This window comes from Larimichthys crocea, chromosome XV (genome assembly GCF_000972845.2).
Source record: "Larimichthys crocea isolate SSNF chromosome XV, L_crocea_2.0, whole genome shotgun sequence".
Lineage (NCBI taxonomy): Eukaryota > Metazoa > Chordata > Actinopteri > Sciaenidae > Larimichthys > Larimichthys crocea.
Window position 1 is genome coordinate 18,813,039 of NC_040025.1, and position 17,472 is coordinate 18,830,510.

General features: G+C 39.4%; 1 protein-coding gene across 2 annotated transcripts in view; it reads right to left on the minus strand.

The window, feature by feature from the left end:
• Positions 1 to 118: 118 nt before the first annotated feature.
• Positions 119 to 17,472, minus strand: part of cntn3a.2 (contactin 3a, tandem duplicate 2) — a 32,169-nt gene continuing 14,815 nt past the window's right edge. For both annotated transcript variants that reach the window (XM_019274691.2, XM_019274690.2), the window contains 11 exons: positions 17,236 to 17,405; positions 15,719 to 15,836; positions 11,427 to 11,585; positions 9,591 to 9,740; positions 9,332 to 9,402; positions 8,482 to 8,716; positions 7,857 to 7,966; positions 6,163 to 6,349; positions 5,839 to 5,951; positions 5,500 to 5,668; positions 119 to 4,504 (listed from right to left, as the gene is read on the minus strand). In XM_019274691.2, the coding sequence (XP_019130236.2) occupies positions 4,407 to 4,504; positions 5,500 to 5,668; positions 5,839 to 5,951; positions 6,163 to 6,349; positions 7,857 to 7,966; positions 8,482 to 8,716; positions 9,332 to 9,402; positions 9,591 to 9,740; positions 11,427 to 11,585; positions 15,719 to 15,836; positions 17,236 to 17,405 (1,580 nt within the window). In that variant the 3' untranslated portion in view covers positions 119 to 4,406. The remainder of the gene's footprint in view (positions 4,505 to 5,499; positions 5,669 to 5,838; positions 5,952 to 6,162; positions 6,350 to 7,856; positions 7,967 to 8,481; positions 8,717 to 9,331; positions 9,403 to 9,590; positions 9,741 to 11,426; positions 11,586 to 15,718; positions 15,837 to 17,235; positions 17,406 to 17,472) is intronic.

Genomic DNA, 17,472 nt, shown 5'->3' on the forward strand with positions numbered 1-17,472 from the left:
TCCTCCTGCAGTAAAAAAACAGTAAAACTGCTGATGCTGAAAATGACACCGTGCCACACATAATTCCTAAAGGAAAGAAAGAAAAGAAGAAAAAAAAAACAGAAGAGAAAATCCTCAATGAATTGTTTTTATTAACTCCCTCATTTAGAAAACACAGATGCACCAAACAATATCGTACATGCACAGCTTCAGCATATCAAGATCAGCTGATGACTTTTCAATGTGAAAACATTACTGCCACGATCTCACGGAGATCAACCTGGACATCAAAATACTGAGGAGTCACAACAAAAAGGCCAAGCGTTGTCACCCAGAGAGCTGTAATTGTATTTTCTTTATCAATCTTAATGGAATTACAAATTTTGGGTAACTCGTTTATTCATTTTCTGATCAATTCTGCCATTTCTGGTTTTAAAAGTAGCAAGACAATTGTAAAGTCGTATTGGTATAAAAAGACAAAAAGTACTAGTAGATAGAAGTACTTGTATCATCTACTGTGCACTGGCCGACTACCTTGTAACAGGTAGTGTTTGTGTCATTGCACCACAAGGCTGTGTGTTATGGCAGCTGCTAAGAAATGTTACTCTCTGCTCATGTATTTTTCAGAATCTGGGTTTGACTGAGAATTACAATTGGAAGTAGGACACCACCGTTCGGTCTCCCAGTTGGGGGCATTGCTTCAAATCACAACAAAATGCATACAGTATGTACATTATACTGTATGAAGGCAAGAGAGATCTCACCGCACTGGCTTTTGATTCAGCCGACACTGGCTCTTAAAATTATATAGTTAATAGTTACTTTAAACACTTGACCTTTGTGCAGAATTTTTAGAAGAAAAAAGACAAAACAAATTAAAAAAACAATCAGAACCATATCAAACATTAAAAACAAGAGAACAAATCCAAATGAAAGCATCTCCACAGTACTGATACATTACAAAACAAAGAGGTTGGCAATGCTTCTATGTACCCAAGACACAAGTTCATAAGCTGTAATGTTGTCTTTTTTCCAGTTCATAATCAATAAATTAGCCAGAAAGATGCATTTCCTCTGTAAACATTTGTTAGCTTAACAATGACATTCTGTGATGAAAGAATGATTACAGATTAACCACACATAAAGCCACAAAAACAACAGAACAGGATTCAAAGAAGAAAGACTGCTTTCAGAAAAGTTTTTAACACTTATCGGGGGAAGCAAAACCTTTTGTCTTCACATTTAATACAAAATGGATCCTGCAAGATTCACCTGACCTGGTCTTGGATTCTGGAGCTTTTTTCCCCCCACTTGTTCCTTTTCACTAGCAATTCATGTTAATGTGATAGAAAGACAGAAATTTCAACTGAAACTTGTTTTTTTTTTCCTCCCATATTGACCTTGTATTACTGTGTTTGAATGTCCACAATTTTCCTGTTGCCCAAAGCCCTGAACCATGGTTAAGTACAAGAAATGAGTTTAAACTATTTCTTTTTTCAAATAGCACAATGGTCTTCTGAAAAACGGTTGTTCATGTCACCACAGGGCACTGGTTCTCAAATCTGTTTGTATATTTTCCCTATATAAATTATATTCAATCAACTTAGTGTCTCTTCATATTTTCCCCTTGGTCTGTCCATGTTGCCCCTGCAGTTGTTTTATGCCCCCCAGTTTGAGAACCACTGCCGCAGGGTAAAGTAATAACCACACAGACATGCACGTGTGCACACCCACGCACACACTCATACACTCTTGAATCTTCCTGGTGTCATCTTGATGGGATTGTCCTGATTTAGTCCTCCCTTAATCCTGATATATTAGTCTTGTGTGGGTGTCAGTAGTACTATTACTCCTATGCCCTTTCCCATAGAATCCCCTCAGGCCTGCTCTAATTTACTAAGATATTTTAATGTCTGCTAAATCACGGCACATATCAGGCTTTCCATTCGTCAAGTCAGACTGTTAAATAGACCCTTGTGTCGGTTGCTGACAGATTTGTGATCTATCTGCTCCTGAAACTATAGGGCTACTGAAAGGTAGGATGAAGCAGGTCTGAATACCTGAGCAGAGGGGTTTCGCTGAAATACAGAAATAAACAATGACAACACATAACCACATAAAAGAAGCCAATACAACCAACAAGAAAGGACAGATTCACAGAGTATTAAATCACAGCTGACCATACATTTTGCCAAATGATGTCTAAGCTGGTGGCTAGATTTCAATTATAAGACTGGCACAATTGGCACTCACTCTCGTCTTGACTGCGATGGTTTGACTGTGTGTTTGCCCAGATGGAAGAAGAGTCGGGCTGTAAATAATGATTTTTTCCAATCAGTGTATAAGATGTCAGAAAATAGAGGTGCACAATTTCCCCCAAGCTCAAGGTTCTGTTTTTGAATGTCCAAAGATATTATACCATGGTCACTGAGAATTCTGGATAATGATTAGCTGGCAGGTGACTCTCTATGTCCGGTAACTAGACAACATAACTGGACACTTCTGACACAGCTCTTTGTCATTATAAATAAACGCACCGGTATCAAATTTATTTGAGAAAATAATCTTAAGTCAAGATAAATTTAACATCTTGAGATTTTCCTTTAACCACATCTGAACAGTACTCATCAGCAAACTGAGTTTACTCAGTGACTGAAGCATACTCTATTGACTTCCTAATTTGAGTAGAAAAAAGACCTTCTTAAAAGAACTCTTTAAAGGAACTGTTGAACACTTTGGAAATTAGCTAATTTGCTTCCTTGCAGAGAGTTAGATGAGAAAATGATTAACAGTCAACAACAGCTAAGGAGCCTATGGCCTAGGTTATGGATGAAAAGAACTAGTTTGTATCACTCAGTCGGAAGAAAAACATGGTTATAGCTGTTCTGAACGGACAAAGTGGAGGCTGAAAGCCAGCTGTTACAGCGAGGGGTGAGACGTGATAATCGTGTAAATATTGGTAGAACTTTGCATGTTTTCAGTCTCCCCTGCAAAGCATTTATAGCAAAATCTCTGCATCTCTGTATGACTGGCCAATCACAGCATGAAGTTGGCGTTATGTTCATATTGTCATTTTAGGAAAATGAAAGGAAATTGTCAGAAGCCACCCCCAAATAAGCATCCTTCCCAAAATGTAGAACTGTTATTTTATAGTTAATGTGGATTTTGACTCTCCTGCAGCCGGGCAGACTTCACTGTAAGGAAAGAAAGATCTGTAAACAGGCTAAAACCCGTGGCACAGCCTTGTAAAACTATCAGCTGCTGTGGTGCTTGGCTACATGTTGCTTAGCAACACAAGCAGCAGCCGAGATACAGGAATTGCTGTATATTTCATGTTATTACTATAAACAACAGCACAAGTGAGATTAAAAGAATGATATATAAATAATTGAATAACAGGTATTTTTATTTTGATGACATATAGCAGTTTGTCGGCATGTGGCCATGGTATAATAGCCTCGTCTGCGTTATGTCTGGCATTTTTTCCCTTGATAAATGATTTAAATGATATATTGTTAATTGTTTTCTGTCAATTGACTGATTGTTTCAGCATTAGCGTTCAAGGAAATACATTGGCAGTTATACACTTCTCCCACTACTGCTGTGTACAGACAGGTCCAATCCATCAATCAGTCGGCTCTCCCAATAACTGGTCTGAGGCATTAAAACCTGTAGGAGCTCTCGTGGTACATTCAGCTCTACACAATGAAATGATAAAATGGCTAACACCGGCACTGTGAGCTGTTCTGTCGGTTTGATCTGGGACACATTAAATGGAGCACGTAAAGATGAAGATGGCTGCAGTATGTTCTGAAACACTGAGTATCACTGACTAGTGTCTATAAGTGACGGTGTTACAAGAATCTCCAAAGGCACGGGCACGGGTGAATGAACATGTTCCGACTCGCCAATTCAGATGTGGAGAGGAAAAATGAAAATATTCCTAAATACAAAATACAACTTCTCATCACGGCCCTCCGCATGGTACACTGAGACCTCCAATAATAAGAAACTGTGAGGAGTAAAATGTTGAGGAAAGCATGAAGCTATCGTAGCATTAACAACAAGAAGGCTGAAACTACTTTGGCACATGAATGGAAGTAAGGCATCTGTATCATTCGAAAAAAAAAAAAAAGAGTTGAAATGGAGCATTGTTCCCAACCCGACAGAAATGTCAAAACAGACCTACGTTAAAAAAAAAGAAAAGAAAAAGAACAGAAGGAAAAAGGCTCAAGCGTTCACTGTTAATTAAGTGTCTGACAGCACGCTCCACTCTTGTGCTGCCTCATACCCGCAAACTAACACTGCAAAGTAGTATGTGGTCACCTCCAAAAATGAGAGAGAGGAAAAAAAAGAGATACGTTCACAAATTAAAGAAAGAAATACTAATAAGAAGGTTGAAAAACAGAGCAGAGCTTTTCAATGTGTCACGACGTTGACCTGAATGTTGGTATTGCAATGGCGATGAGCAGGGAGAGGGGGGAGATGTCCACACTGCAGGAACTCGAGCCACGGGCACTCATACCTGAAAGACAAAAAATCACCATGATAAACTGATGATAAAACAGCAGGAGGAAGTGGACGGTTGGCAGAAGCACCACTTTGCAGCATCCATCTGATGTACTAACATCTTATCTTATGTTTTTAACTGAAAACATAAACTTGAAATGTGATAAAAACTAATTTATGTCCTGGCTAATGACTGTGACTGTAAGTAAAAAAAATGTGCTAAGAAAGCTGAGTGTCAAGGGACCAGGAATCTGGTGCGGTTTGCTCTCATCAATAGTTTCTCATTTATGATTTAAGTGACTCAATTAAACTCTTATGGATCGCTGAGCATTTTCCTGTAACTTGTCATAATATCCATAAAAACCCTTTCTTGGATAAAATATATATTATTGATGTACAAGAAACCACATCTGATGTTTCCAACTACTATTTTCTATGAAACAGCACTCTGTCTGGTGTGCTAATGCGTTTTTCCCACATCTATTTTTTTTCATCCAAATAATCTCTGGGAAAAAAAAGCCTATTTTTCAAATTAAATTTAAAAGAAAAGCCAGTGTGGAATTCTATCTCTCAAATGCTGTTTTCAGGAATTCAACGGAGAATATCAACAATGCAAATTAGCATTTAGAGCAGAGGAAGAGCCCCCTGGAGTCCCACAGGACAGTAATAGCATCTAGTAAAAGAGGAAGTCAACCTCTGCGACAGAGATGGATTGTGCTGCATATTTCAGCAAAATCCAAGCCTGGAAGAGCCAAACGGGGGTGGTTGGGGACACCACTAATGGTAAGTCAACTGAGGACAAAATGTCCCTGTCAAGTTTAGGAAGTGTTAAGTGACTTCATTCAAGAGTGGGCAAATAATGAAAAATTCAACTTGTGAGAGATTGAGGCCCCAGATGAAAATACGTGTCAAATGTTTCCATTATGTCTGTTTCGCACAAGGGCAAACTAAACTGAAATCATTCCTTGAACTTTCTATTTTGAACCGCTACAACCCCCCGAGCGAGCTTACTTAGTTGGTGGATTCGTACAGGATCTGAGGCCGGGCCCAGCCCTCCTTCACTCAGCGTTCGAATGAGGATAATGTAGTCGTCCTCTTCTTCAGGGAGGGTCAGCTCTGCTGTTGAATTAGCTGTTGTGAGTGTGTTTATCTCTTTGTGTCTCTGTCTCCTGTATGACAGCTGAATGGGGGGAGAGAAACAAGGTGGGTGACACATTGTAAACATGCATTCTTACAACCTGACAGCACAGAGCTAGCCAACACGCAGGTATGGTCTATTCTTTCGCTCAGTCTATTACATAATAGGAATACACATGGTACAGGCGAGCTTACTGACAATGTAAAACTCACTTGGTAGCCTGTAACTTCTGACTCTGATTCCATTGCCACCACAGGTTCCCAGTAAAGAGACAGCTGAGATCCAATTAAGGTCCATTCAATGTTCAGGGGAGGTTGGGTTGGTGCTACATGATATAAAAATAATTCATTGCTGTATGTCAAAACATAATCTTGTTACTGTCACATCATTATAAATGAATGATCATAACACTGCTTCTAATAACGATATTAGAAGTATATTTTTTCTCCTGCACTAAGAACACCTCTGAATTATAATCAACGTGGACACAAAATCAAAGACTTGAGCGGCAGAGCGTCTTGGATGCCGCAACTTACGTGGCTTTTTGGTGGTGACGTTAATTGCAGGGAGAAAGGGGCCTGTGCCGGCTGTGTTGAAAGCGCTGACCGTGAGGAAATACTGTGTGTTTCCTGCCAAGCCGCTCACTGTGACTGAGGTCTGGTTCCAAGGCACCCTAACCTTCCCCATGGTCTCTGGTTTAGTGTCATCCTCCCAGTAAACCACCTGTTTGAGATGGAGAGCACACCACCTGCGATTTAAACTGTGACAAGTGGCTCTCGCATACAGCACAAACAAAGCATTTGTAGTTGTTTTTGATGTCTTGAGAGAAATGTGGAGTTGTTAAATGATCGCTGCTGGGTGTAGCCTCTTAAGAAAATCACAGTATTCTTTTACCTTTCCAGTAGGATATCTGATCTGTTAGCACAAAGCCTTTGATAATGTACTTTTACAAGTCCTAAGAGTGTTTCACTGTTTTTCAGATACTAACGAAGTAACCCAACAGGGAATTATGAATCATCGTTTTCTGTACATCTGCTGATTTTTTTGAGTAATTAAGCACTTTAATCATTATAAATAAAAGAAAAAAAGAAAAAAATGTTCTTTATTATTTCACCAAGCCCAAAGTGGCTACATCAAAAAATGTATTTTGTCCAACCAGCATGTGAAAACACAAGAAAAGAGTGTTACAGAGCTACAAACAGCACATGTGAATAATAAATGTTCACATGTGAGAGGCTCGGACCAGTTGAGCGTTTATGTTTGATGACTGAAATGATTAATCAATTATCAAAATTAACAATCAAGATTTTTTGTGGCTCGACTAATGGATTTATTGTCGAATCGTTTCAGCATTTCAAAACATCAATCTTTGCTGCGTCATACAGCATGTGAGATTTATTCTTCCACTAATGCAAATCTAGTTAATTATGATATGCATTCAAATGAAAATATTACAGACCAAATACCAACTAAAGTTACCAATCATAAAATAAGTGACTGTTTTGTTCAAACTGAAAATAAATGATCCCTAAAACTACATCCATCCCCCACCCACAGACGTTTGTCATCATTATTCAATGTTGGCTGACATCTCTGAAGTAGCTCTGATATGAAATGGCACAAAAGCTTACCCCCCCCCAATAAAATTATGGAAACAACGAACAACATCTTACATTAAAGCTCTTTGATCACCCTGATTATTCAGTCAGAAATATGCAGGTGAGGCAATCAGGCTGTCCCAGTTTTTAAAGTAAAATAGAACGCAGCCTGCTGTGTTGGGTTTAAAATGTAATAGTTCAATATTCCGTTTTATTCAAGGAATAAAGATCAGACTTTTAACAACTTTCAGTACCATCACAAAATTTCTTGTATGTTACCATGGTATTTTTTGGTATTCTGACATGAGGTCTGGTATAGTATTGCAGCACAGACTGCATCAGAGCATCAGAAAGCTCCATATCATGATACTCCATAAATGACAGCAACAAGAAAAGGCATATGGACGGACAATTTTCTTTTGTTCTCTTGAAAACGCTGTGACATGTTTTCCTGTCTTGTTTCTACAAAGAACTGTATAATTTTGGCAGTAACAGTCGCCTAACTGAAACAGCCATTTCCATGGCGACACAGAGTTAGGAAGTGATGGCTTTGAGGTACAACGGGGGTGATGACAAGCATTTGAATTGTGTTGTGTGTGATTTCTATTTCCATTTAAAAGGGTAAAATGTACCTCATAGCCCAGTACCCTTTCAGGGGTGAAGGAGAGAGCCTGCCAATTCACCTCAATCTCAGAGGCTGAGACACTTCTGGCCCAGACTCCCGCTGGCATCCCACTTGGCTCTGAAAACAGACAACAGGAGACATTGAGCATTTCTGTCTTCTTCCAGCAGTACGAGAGACACGCAGAACAAATCTCTTCAATTTTTACATTTACAACAGTGCGGTATTCTTGTTGATCCCTGCTTGGATGAATCATCACATGCAGGTGCTGGTAAATAGACCAACACCACACTACAGACTGACCCTCTCTTAGCGCGCTGAGAGGTAGCATAGATCTAAATGCCAACCGGTTTTCACTTTGGCATAGCCATTCAAAAGTGGTGATATTTGGAGGCCATCAACCCATTTTTACATAGATGTGCTGCAATTCCTCCATCCCAGTTTTCAATGCTTTTTATTTCACTTCTAACATTGTTTTCTCTGGATTTATTTTGCTGCATGTGTCTTCTTTTCATTGCAAGCAGATGAATACATTTCTATTTGTTGAAAACCACTTTCATGATCTTTGTCCTTTTCAAAAACAGAAAAAAAGTTTTGTAGCTTTACAAAAATCCCACTCACATTCATTCCCTTACCTATCTCCGCAGAGTAGATGGTGACCACGGGGCTGAAGGGACCCTGCCCTTTGCTGTTGTAAGTGCCAACCTTGACATGAAATGGAGAGAACGGGGCGATGCTATCGTTGCGGTACACGTAGCGTGATGCACCGGGGGCAGAGGTGGCCACGTGAGTCCAGCTAACTTCTCCGAAGGCACGGAAAGCAATGATGTAACCAAAGCTCTCACCATTCTGTAGTTCTTCGGGGACAGGCTGAGAGTGAAACACAAAACTATAGTGATATTAAAACATATACAAACCACTCTTGTTCACCCCGCCGCTGGGCTGCCACAATCAGCACTCAACTCTTGTGGTGCCAAAAGAAGTGTGTGACCCACAAATTGCTTTTGTGACCCACCTGACGAAATGAAATGAGCGGTAAAATGCCATTAAAAAAAAAAGAATCTAAGCTCATTATAGAATATCTGTGCAGCTTTTAAAATGAAAAGGTATTTCTGATTTTATTGAAATGAGAAAACTCAAATAATGAGATAGCTTTTGTCGACTAATGACTTCTTCAATATTAATATTATTTTTCAACTACCTGACTGATTTCCTGCTTTGCTAAATTTGAGCCATTCAGGCTGAATAACAGCAATTCACCACAGATCAAAGCCTCATAAATAACAATAAATGTCAAATTCAGTGTTCTGCTTGTGTATACATCGCCTCTGCCTTACAAAAGAAATTACTTCAGTGCCAGACTCCAACTGACCCAAAAATTTACGAAACCACAAGCATTAATAGCATCTCACTCATAGATAAAAAAAAAAGGATTAACTGCAGCCACTTTGAGTAACAGGCTAGAACATAAGACTGATGACTTACCTCCCATGTGATGACCAGTTCAGATCTGCTTCCACCTCCTCCACCCACATCACCTGGTGCGGCGTCAGGAACTACACAACACAGACCTAGTTCAGATCTCCATATAAGAAATACTTAAGAAAGGTGTACAAAACAAGATGGTAGTGTAATCCCCATTCCTCATCTGCATCTGTGCAGATTATGCTTTAAAGTTAGGATATTTTCTTATTGATCAGGATGTGTGATTTTAAGGGAAAATGGTGAATTGAATTTACGGTACCTGCGTCCTCTGTCCTGGTCTTGACTGACACAGGGCTGGGTTCTCCAACCCCAACACTGTTTTTGGCCAAAACCCGAAACTCATACTCCACCCAGGCATTGAGGTCCACAACAGTGGTTGTCAGTGTGTTCCCATCAATTATCTCAGGCACTGGAAAAAAAGCAAAACAAAAATATAGAGTATGTACTTCACACACAAGCATATAAAAAAAACAGAGGGAATAACTGAATAAAAGTTAAACAAGGTGACCAAATCTATTCACAGTTGCAAACTAATTAAATGAAAAAGACAAATGATTAAACAAGTACGTCTTGAAAAGTGTAGATTGCTTCATTCTCTAAATGTCAAGGCTTTTAGTCTAGACTGTCAAAGGTCTGGCATAGAGCTGGAAAACAGACTTTTCTCTCCGTGCCTTGTGTTTCACAGCAAAAATAAATACTTAAACTGATGCGCAGGTGTCAAGAGCCTGCAAGAGACCGTATGACCTCATAAGAAGGCCCTCCAATGTCCATTCTCACTGCTCCTCACCTACAATAGATACGTGAAATTCAGAGGATGAATATGAGGTAAGGCAAAATAACATAAAGAGGCGAGCTGTGAGTATTGCTGTCTGCAAGTGTTTTCTTTGATGCCAACGCTTAAGATGAAATTTTAAAATCCTACATACAGTAGCTTCAAACCCATTTTTTTCAGTTTCAAGTTGCCCCAACTTGAAACAAGCTGTAAACACAACACTGACACTCACAACAATCTATCTCACATTTATTTTATATGGTAAACGTGATAGTAGTCGCCTATTTACACATCCAGTAGACATAGAGTAACATTAAAAACCATTTGGAGTTGTGTTATTGACCATATTCTCTTCTTTTACCTCTGTTTTTGGTCTCTACCGACTCTACCGAAATATCTGGCTCTTTAGCTGTGAAATACTTTATATTAGCCACAAGCTATTTTAGGTTGTTTGCTATCTTTTTTTTATGAAAACACCTGAGCACTGGAGCCAAAAGAGAGCGGTGAGTAGAAAAAAAAAAACAATGAGATGAAAGATGTGAAAAAGCTCTGCAGAGCTGAGGGTAACTGAAGGGTCAAGTGATAATTATGTTTGAGTTCCTCATTCCAAGCGACCCCATTCAAATTACACATTGTCACTAGATCCTTTCTTGATATAAAAATATAAATTTTAGCAGATTTAGCAGAGCCTATTCCTTGTTTTTCTTCTTGTGTTATAGGAACTGTGCTCTGTGTCATTGTGGAATTAATTATTGGTGGATGTGTAATGTGCTCTACACTTATGAGCTGCATGAGTTTTATAAGAGATCTAATTAACACACCTACTTCACACATAGAAACAGATGAATTTGACACTGGTTTCGAACTAACTATGTCTCATTTGCAGTTCTTTTTTCAGTGAACTAATAAACTCATAAAATAAAATGAAAAAAAAAAAAAGATCATTTGGCGGATTTTTTTGTCCAAAGCAACTTGCAACATGTGCATTCAACCTCTGTACTTACAAGAGCTAGATGTCATCCAAACAGACTTGACTTGGCTTAAGCAGATAAAAAGGATTTTGGTTTTGACTGAGGCAGGAGTAAAGGTCATTAAAGTGGTTTAAATGAGATCATGGCAATATAGCAGGAAAGCAGGAACGACGACCTCTAGTCCTCTAGAGTAAGACCCTGAATCTGTCCCATCTGTAGAGCCTTCATTCAGCAGCTGACCCTACATTCTGACCTTCCAACTGCAGGAGCATTTCCCTGCGGGGATCCATGAATTATATGAATAACACCATATGTGGTATAAGATGAAAATTCATCTTCGAGTGCTGCCTACCTGTGTTAACCCTCTGCCAGCCCACAGTGAAGGGAGTCCTGGTTTGGATGAGGTAATTGGTGATGGGGCTGCCGTTGTCTCTGCCGGGGCTCCAGACCAGCTGAGCTGTACTGTCTGTCACCTCCTCCACTGTCAAAGAGTCTGGTGGGCTGGGGGAACCTGGCTCAATCACAGGAACAGACACTGCGTGAGACACTTGCACATGCAGAGGCACAGACGGGGCTACAAAATGTGCATGCAAGTGTGTAGACTCACACATACTGCAGGAAAAGACATGAACAGCAAATATATTTGCACAAAGAAAACCCATCCAGCTACACTATATTGCCACAAGAGATTACTATGCTTAGTTGAAAGCCTCTATATCTTGAAATCAATGTTAATAAGAGAAAACCATTTTTAAAAAGCTTTGAGTTTAAGAGAAGTTTTGTCCTTCACGTGGAATTAAAATTAATTCAAGATTTATCACCAAACTTGTAATCCTTCCCTTTCATGGTCCTCCTGGTAATGGATCGATGAAACAGAAGACGTAAGGAGATGCAGGGAGTTGAATTAAAAGGTAAAAGATGAAAAAGGGCCTCATAGCCCTGAACAACCAGTTTTTTTCATTTATTTTCATTATCCCACCAATTAAGCGATGTGATGTTTTACTTTAGCCTCATCTACTCTTTCCTGTCCTAATGAACGTGTCGGCTCATCAGAAATAATAGACCACTAGAGAACTGTGAGACAGACCGCAGACTAATAACGCCCCTAGCTCTGCTCACACTCCTCACCAGCTCTGAAGTGGTTTTTAATCTGAACTAACCCATTGCAGTTATCAATGCGTTAAATTATTATTTTAACAAAAAACAAATCAATGCTTTGGAAAAACAAACAACTGAATTTGTGTTTATCGGTTGATGAACTAAGTATGTGCTATATATGTGTGTGAATGCATGTATGAGTGGATATTAGGAAACTATGCTCAACATGCATGTTGACAAGTAACTGCTGAACTACATTTACTTGTTTACAGAAGCCTTTAATGTGCTGCCCACATATATTTGGCCTTAAAGCTCGGGATTTAGAGATATTGATCTTTGTAAAACTCATTAGCAGCTCTTGGTAAAAAAACAAAAAAACAACTCTAATACACTGGCCTCATTAATACATATTAATGGAGCACACAATCACAGATCAATTCCTTATCCTCTTAATTATATTTCATTGGCTGAGGCACGAGGGTGCTGTCAGGGTCTTGAGGGTGTTCAAATAATCTGTTATTAATATGGACAGACTGTCTGGGCTTTTGTTGTGAACTTAGTGCATGGCAAATTAATATCTGGCTGCATTATTAATACTTACAAACATTGTACAGACAGATTATTTTGAGCTATACTGAATATTACTTAATTTTGCAATTTATGTAACACATGTCAGAAGTGAAACTAAATAACAGCTTGTGGTAAAAGTGATAAAATATTAAAAAAACAAATAGACACAGTGTTGTACCGACTATATTTCCCTACGCACTGTCTTCCAGAATGATGATGATGATGACGATGATGATGAAACTGGCAAATAAGCCCGAGTGCTCACCAAGTGGTTCGAATACAAATGACTGTCATGTTATTCATATAACATGACCTTCTCCATAACCACCACCACCCATCGGAGTGTTTGCCAGGCGCTGTAGAGTGGCATCTGAAGCATTTCTATTGCCATTGTAGAAAACAAGAACACAGATGATCACTCGAGTCTTTGTGTCAGGAGCTATTATCATTGACCTTCAGTGCTGCGAGAGGAGTGAAGTGAGAAAGGATGGGGAATAGCAGCGTGCAAAATGATTGTGCCACTACGACTGACTAATATTACATGATTGCAATAATGCGTCTATTGCCAATAACATTTTCTACTATTCCACTGCGCATTATTCACATAGTTGTCTTAACATTAATATTGCATTGTGCAATGTAAATGTAAATGCAGCCACAGAGAGAAGCTAGACTCTGCTCAACCTATGTACCTCTCACAGTGCATGCGAGAGTTTTGGGTTTATTTGTCAAGTTTTGGAGTTATCTGTCTTTGAGACCCCTGCCTCCTCACCAAAATAAATAGGGAAAGGGAAGGGAGGGGGGTGACATTATCAAAAAATTCAACAGCAACATCTCTCTCCAGATTTAGTGTCAACAGTCCACAGATAGTTTGTCTGGTAGAAAGTAGTTACAGTGAAAACAGCTTCTTCTGTCTGTTATGCAGACAGGGACAGGGGGACTTTTCAAAGTTAGTGCTGGAAAGTAACTTGGTACACATACTGAAGTACTAAATTTAAGCACAGTTCTTGTATGTGAGTATTTCCGTTGTATTTGACACTTTAAGTGGGAGGTATCATACTTCTGACAGTACTCTACAGATGAGAACTTAGAGCTTATGAAATACAATACATTGTTGAAAATTATTTTATTCCCAACTTTTTAAGGCTTGTGAAAAGCCCTCAAAAAATTTCATCAATTCTAAACTTCTCAGATAGTTTTAGTTAAATAACTGTTAGGCGGCTACAAAAAAAAGTGCATATTCCTGATTATACTTACAGGATTTTTGCTTGTAATACAGTATTTTGCAAAGTTGTATTGCTACTTTTATGTAAGTAAATGATCTAAGTACTTCTTCCACTAGCGTGCAATAAAACTGTCTGCATGGATAGATACCATTGGAGGTAAGTGAGAAAACATGTTTCTTTGTAATTTGTGTGAGCACAGCTTTTATCTTGGGTGTTTCATTTGTGTTTAGTATGGCTTTGCACATTGATTGAAAGAGTTGCTTGTGTCCTTCATGGATCATAGGTATATCAGTAGTGGGGTTTTCCTAACGGGATAATGATTGGCTGTCTGCTAGATTGGAAAATAATATTCTAACATCGACATGTTTGCATTTGTGAATAATCAAAGCCATTCTTTGCCCTCCATGACTGGTTTTCTATTCAGCTTCATGCTTTGTCGCCCAACATTTGAAACCATTCGATCCAAGCGATGAGACATCCATGACAGCTGCCGTGAGCAGGAAGTGTAAATAATGCACAATCTGACAAGTTTCTCTCCAGTCAATACTAGGGCCAATCCATTTTCATGGATATTGCTTCTACTTTAAGAAACAATCGTATTTCTATTTAGTCCTCAGCCATTTGGAAAGGCGTACTTATTAATGAAATTTGCCAAGCTGAATCCCTGGTCACTACGTATGCTTACAACATACTGTATGGATACAAACCATTTCAGATCTCGACACCAAATTCTTCCCTCATCTCCTCTGATAATTAACACATTTACGTAGTGACAATTTTCTGGGCTGTTTGGTGTACTGATCAAAACCAGAAACATCCTTCCTCTTCTCACTTTGCACGCAGTACAAACCTATCACTCCCCAAAACACACAACAAAAGTTCCATTTTGTTCTGCCCGATGTAACTCTCGACAATTGTGTCTCTCTGGAGCTATACATACTGCATGAGCGAGCACAGACGGGCATCTAAACATTATACTGTCAAGTGTACGGCCACGATATTGGAAATTGGCCATTACAAGGAGAAAGAAAGAAAGAAAGAAAGAAAGAAAAAAACACACACATAGCTGATATTCCTGTAATTTCACACAGTTTTGTCAAGTTCTCTAGTTCCACAAACATCCCTGAATGCAATATAAAAGAGAAGAAAGCCTCTTTTATTTGGTGTAATCAAGCGGCTGCTACCAGAAATAAGCAGGACATAAAAACTGTGTACTCGCTGATGACATCCAAAATGATTTTCATGAGAATATGGGCATTTTGGCCGCACTGCAATCACCAGCTGAAACAAAACCCATTTGAGTTTAGAAGCCAAAATGAACATTATACGCCCTGACAGTCAGCGTTCTTTATATTCTCATATCCGTATAATTTTTTCTTTTGCCTTTATTTATTAATTTTTTTGCAACACGGCTTTATTTGACAACCTTTACAAAACACAGACATATTTTTATCGTGGCTACATCCGTCACCCACTTTACAGTTATAACATGTCGAAGTGTCCTTGAGCAAGACACTGAACCCATGGGTGATCCCAGTGCAGCACACACAGTGTGTGTGGGTGAATGAGAGGCAAATTGCAAAGAGCTTTGTCCCTTAAGGTATGAAAGCAATATATAAGTGCAGTCCATTTGCCATTAACGGTTAAGTCTAGATTTTAATTTCCTTTTTTTTTTAAAAACCCAGGAACAATCCTGGCTGTAAGCCCTATTTTAATTAGTGACTGCAGAGCAGAGAGGAGGTTTTCTTACCTTTCACAATCAATACAGCCACGGCTGACAGGCTCTCCACATCCGTGTCCACCACACAGATATATTTGCCGGCATGGTAAAGCTGAATGTTCCTGATCATCAGATCTCCTGCTGTTCTCTACCAAAGAGGAGAGAAAGCTTTATGTAGCATGAAAGATAACAGACCTTGTGACAGCTTATTAAAGAATGTAGTGAAGCATATATAAGGTGCAGTAAATAGCAGTGCCAAAAACATTTGCAGATCCTGCAGTTATTTAGCTGTGACTCTGCAGAGGAAAATCAGGCCTGTTTTTAAAAAGATATTACCAAATACCAGAGATATTTTATCCAGATCTCTTGACAGTCCTTGCTGTCAAAGCCATAAAGGCAAACATAATGAAAAATTACTGAATATGACAGAACCTCTTAGTCACACGCTTCTGTTCAAGATGAGCTCAGGTCCAAGGCCAGAATTCGTAAAAATCGCATGCAGCAAATATCATTTTTGTATTTGACAAGGATTCAGCTATTTCACTTGCTTTTTGCAGAAGTCATCACCATGACCTTCACGATCTGTTGTGAGAAACTACACAAATAAGATATTTCTACTGAGTTCAGCCAGTTTTTGCTTGATTGGAAAGGAAAAAAAGGCCCACTAGATCCACATCTGAGAGAACACCCGTAAGCAGCAAATGGTAAATTAGTGGTGAAATCGTTCTCTTGGCATTGGCAAGGAAATGTGGCAGTAAAGCCAACACAGTTTAATTATGGAAATTAAATTCCTTGAAGCAGCAAAGTTAAGTTGATAATCTCTTTGGACTGGGGACATTCTAGCATTTCTGGGGAAGGAGTCTCTTTTCAGATAAGAACATTGTCAGTCAACACACACAGGAAGAATGGTTAATCTCCATTGGTGTGAGGGTGTTCTGAGAGTGTTTTGTCATTTGGGGCTCTGCCATGCCTTCATACTTTTTTAAAGGACAACTCTAATGATGTGTATCCCCTTTCTGTTATAAGGAGCTGTGCAGCAGGCTATGTCAAAGTAGGATTTGAAAAGAATTCAGGACCAGCCAAAAGTATAAAAAAAATAGATTACTTTAGAAAGCTGAACTCGTGTAGGAGAAGTGTACTCAAAACGATGACAACCTGTCACAATGGCTGAGCAACTAACGCATTACCTACATGATGATTTTTATGTAGGAAGTGTATTTTGACTCAGCAACCGCCATGTTTCTATTTAAAAATGTACAACTGGAAGCTCAGAAGGGGCAGAATGATCTGATGGTGCTTCCTTCCAATGATTGTCACATTCATGCCGATTATCATGCCTCCGAGGAGGCTTTCAGAATCGCGAAAAGGATGGTATCACACCCGTTACAGCAAAACTAGCCACCGTAAATCTCTCTAAGAGATACCACGATGTCAAGGCATAAGCTGTCGCTTTTAACTAATAGAGGGGAAGAAGTGCAGCAAGATGGGAAAGAGGTGCCAACCGCCCATTCACACGTTCTGAAGAAGGATGACTGCTGGTCACTCACCCCACCCACTAACTCAAAGTGACCGTCTCCCTTGGCAATGAGCTGTCCGTTAAAGGCCCAGGAGAAAGAAACGTCAAGGACGGGGTCGCTGGCGACCTGACAGGGTAACACGATGCTCTCGCCCACAATAATCTCCATGTCCACTGGCCCCTGGGTGATTCTGGTTGGATCTGGCCCAAAAAAAAAAAAGTGAGTGGGAGTCATTTCTGGCCTGGAGGGCGGTCAATCTCATGGGAC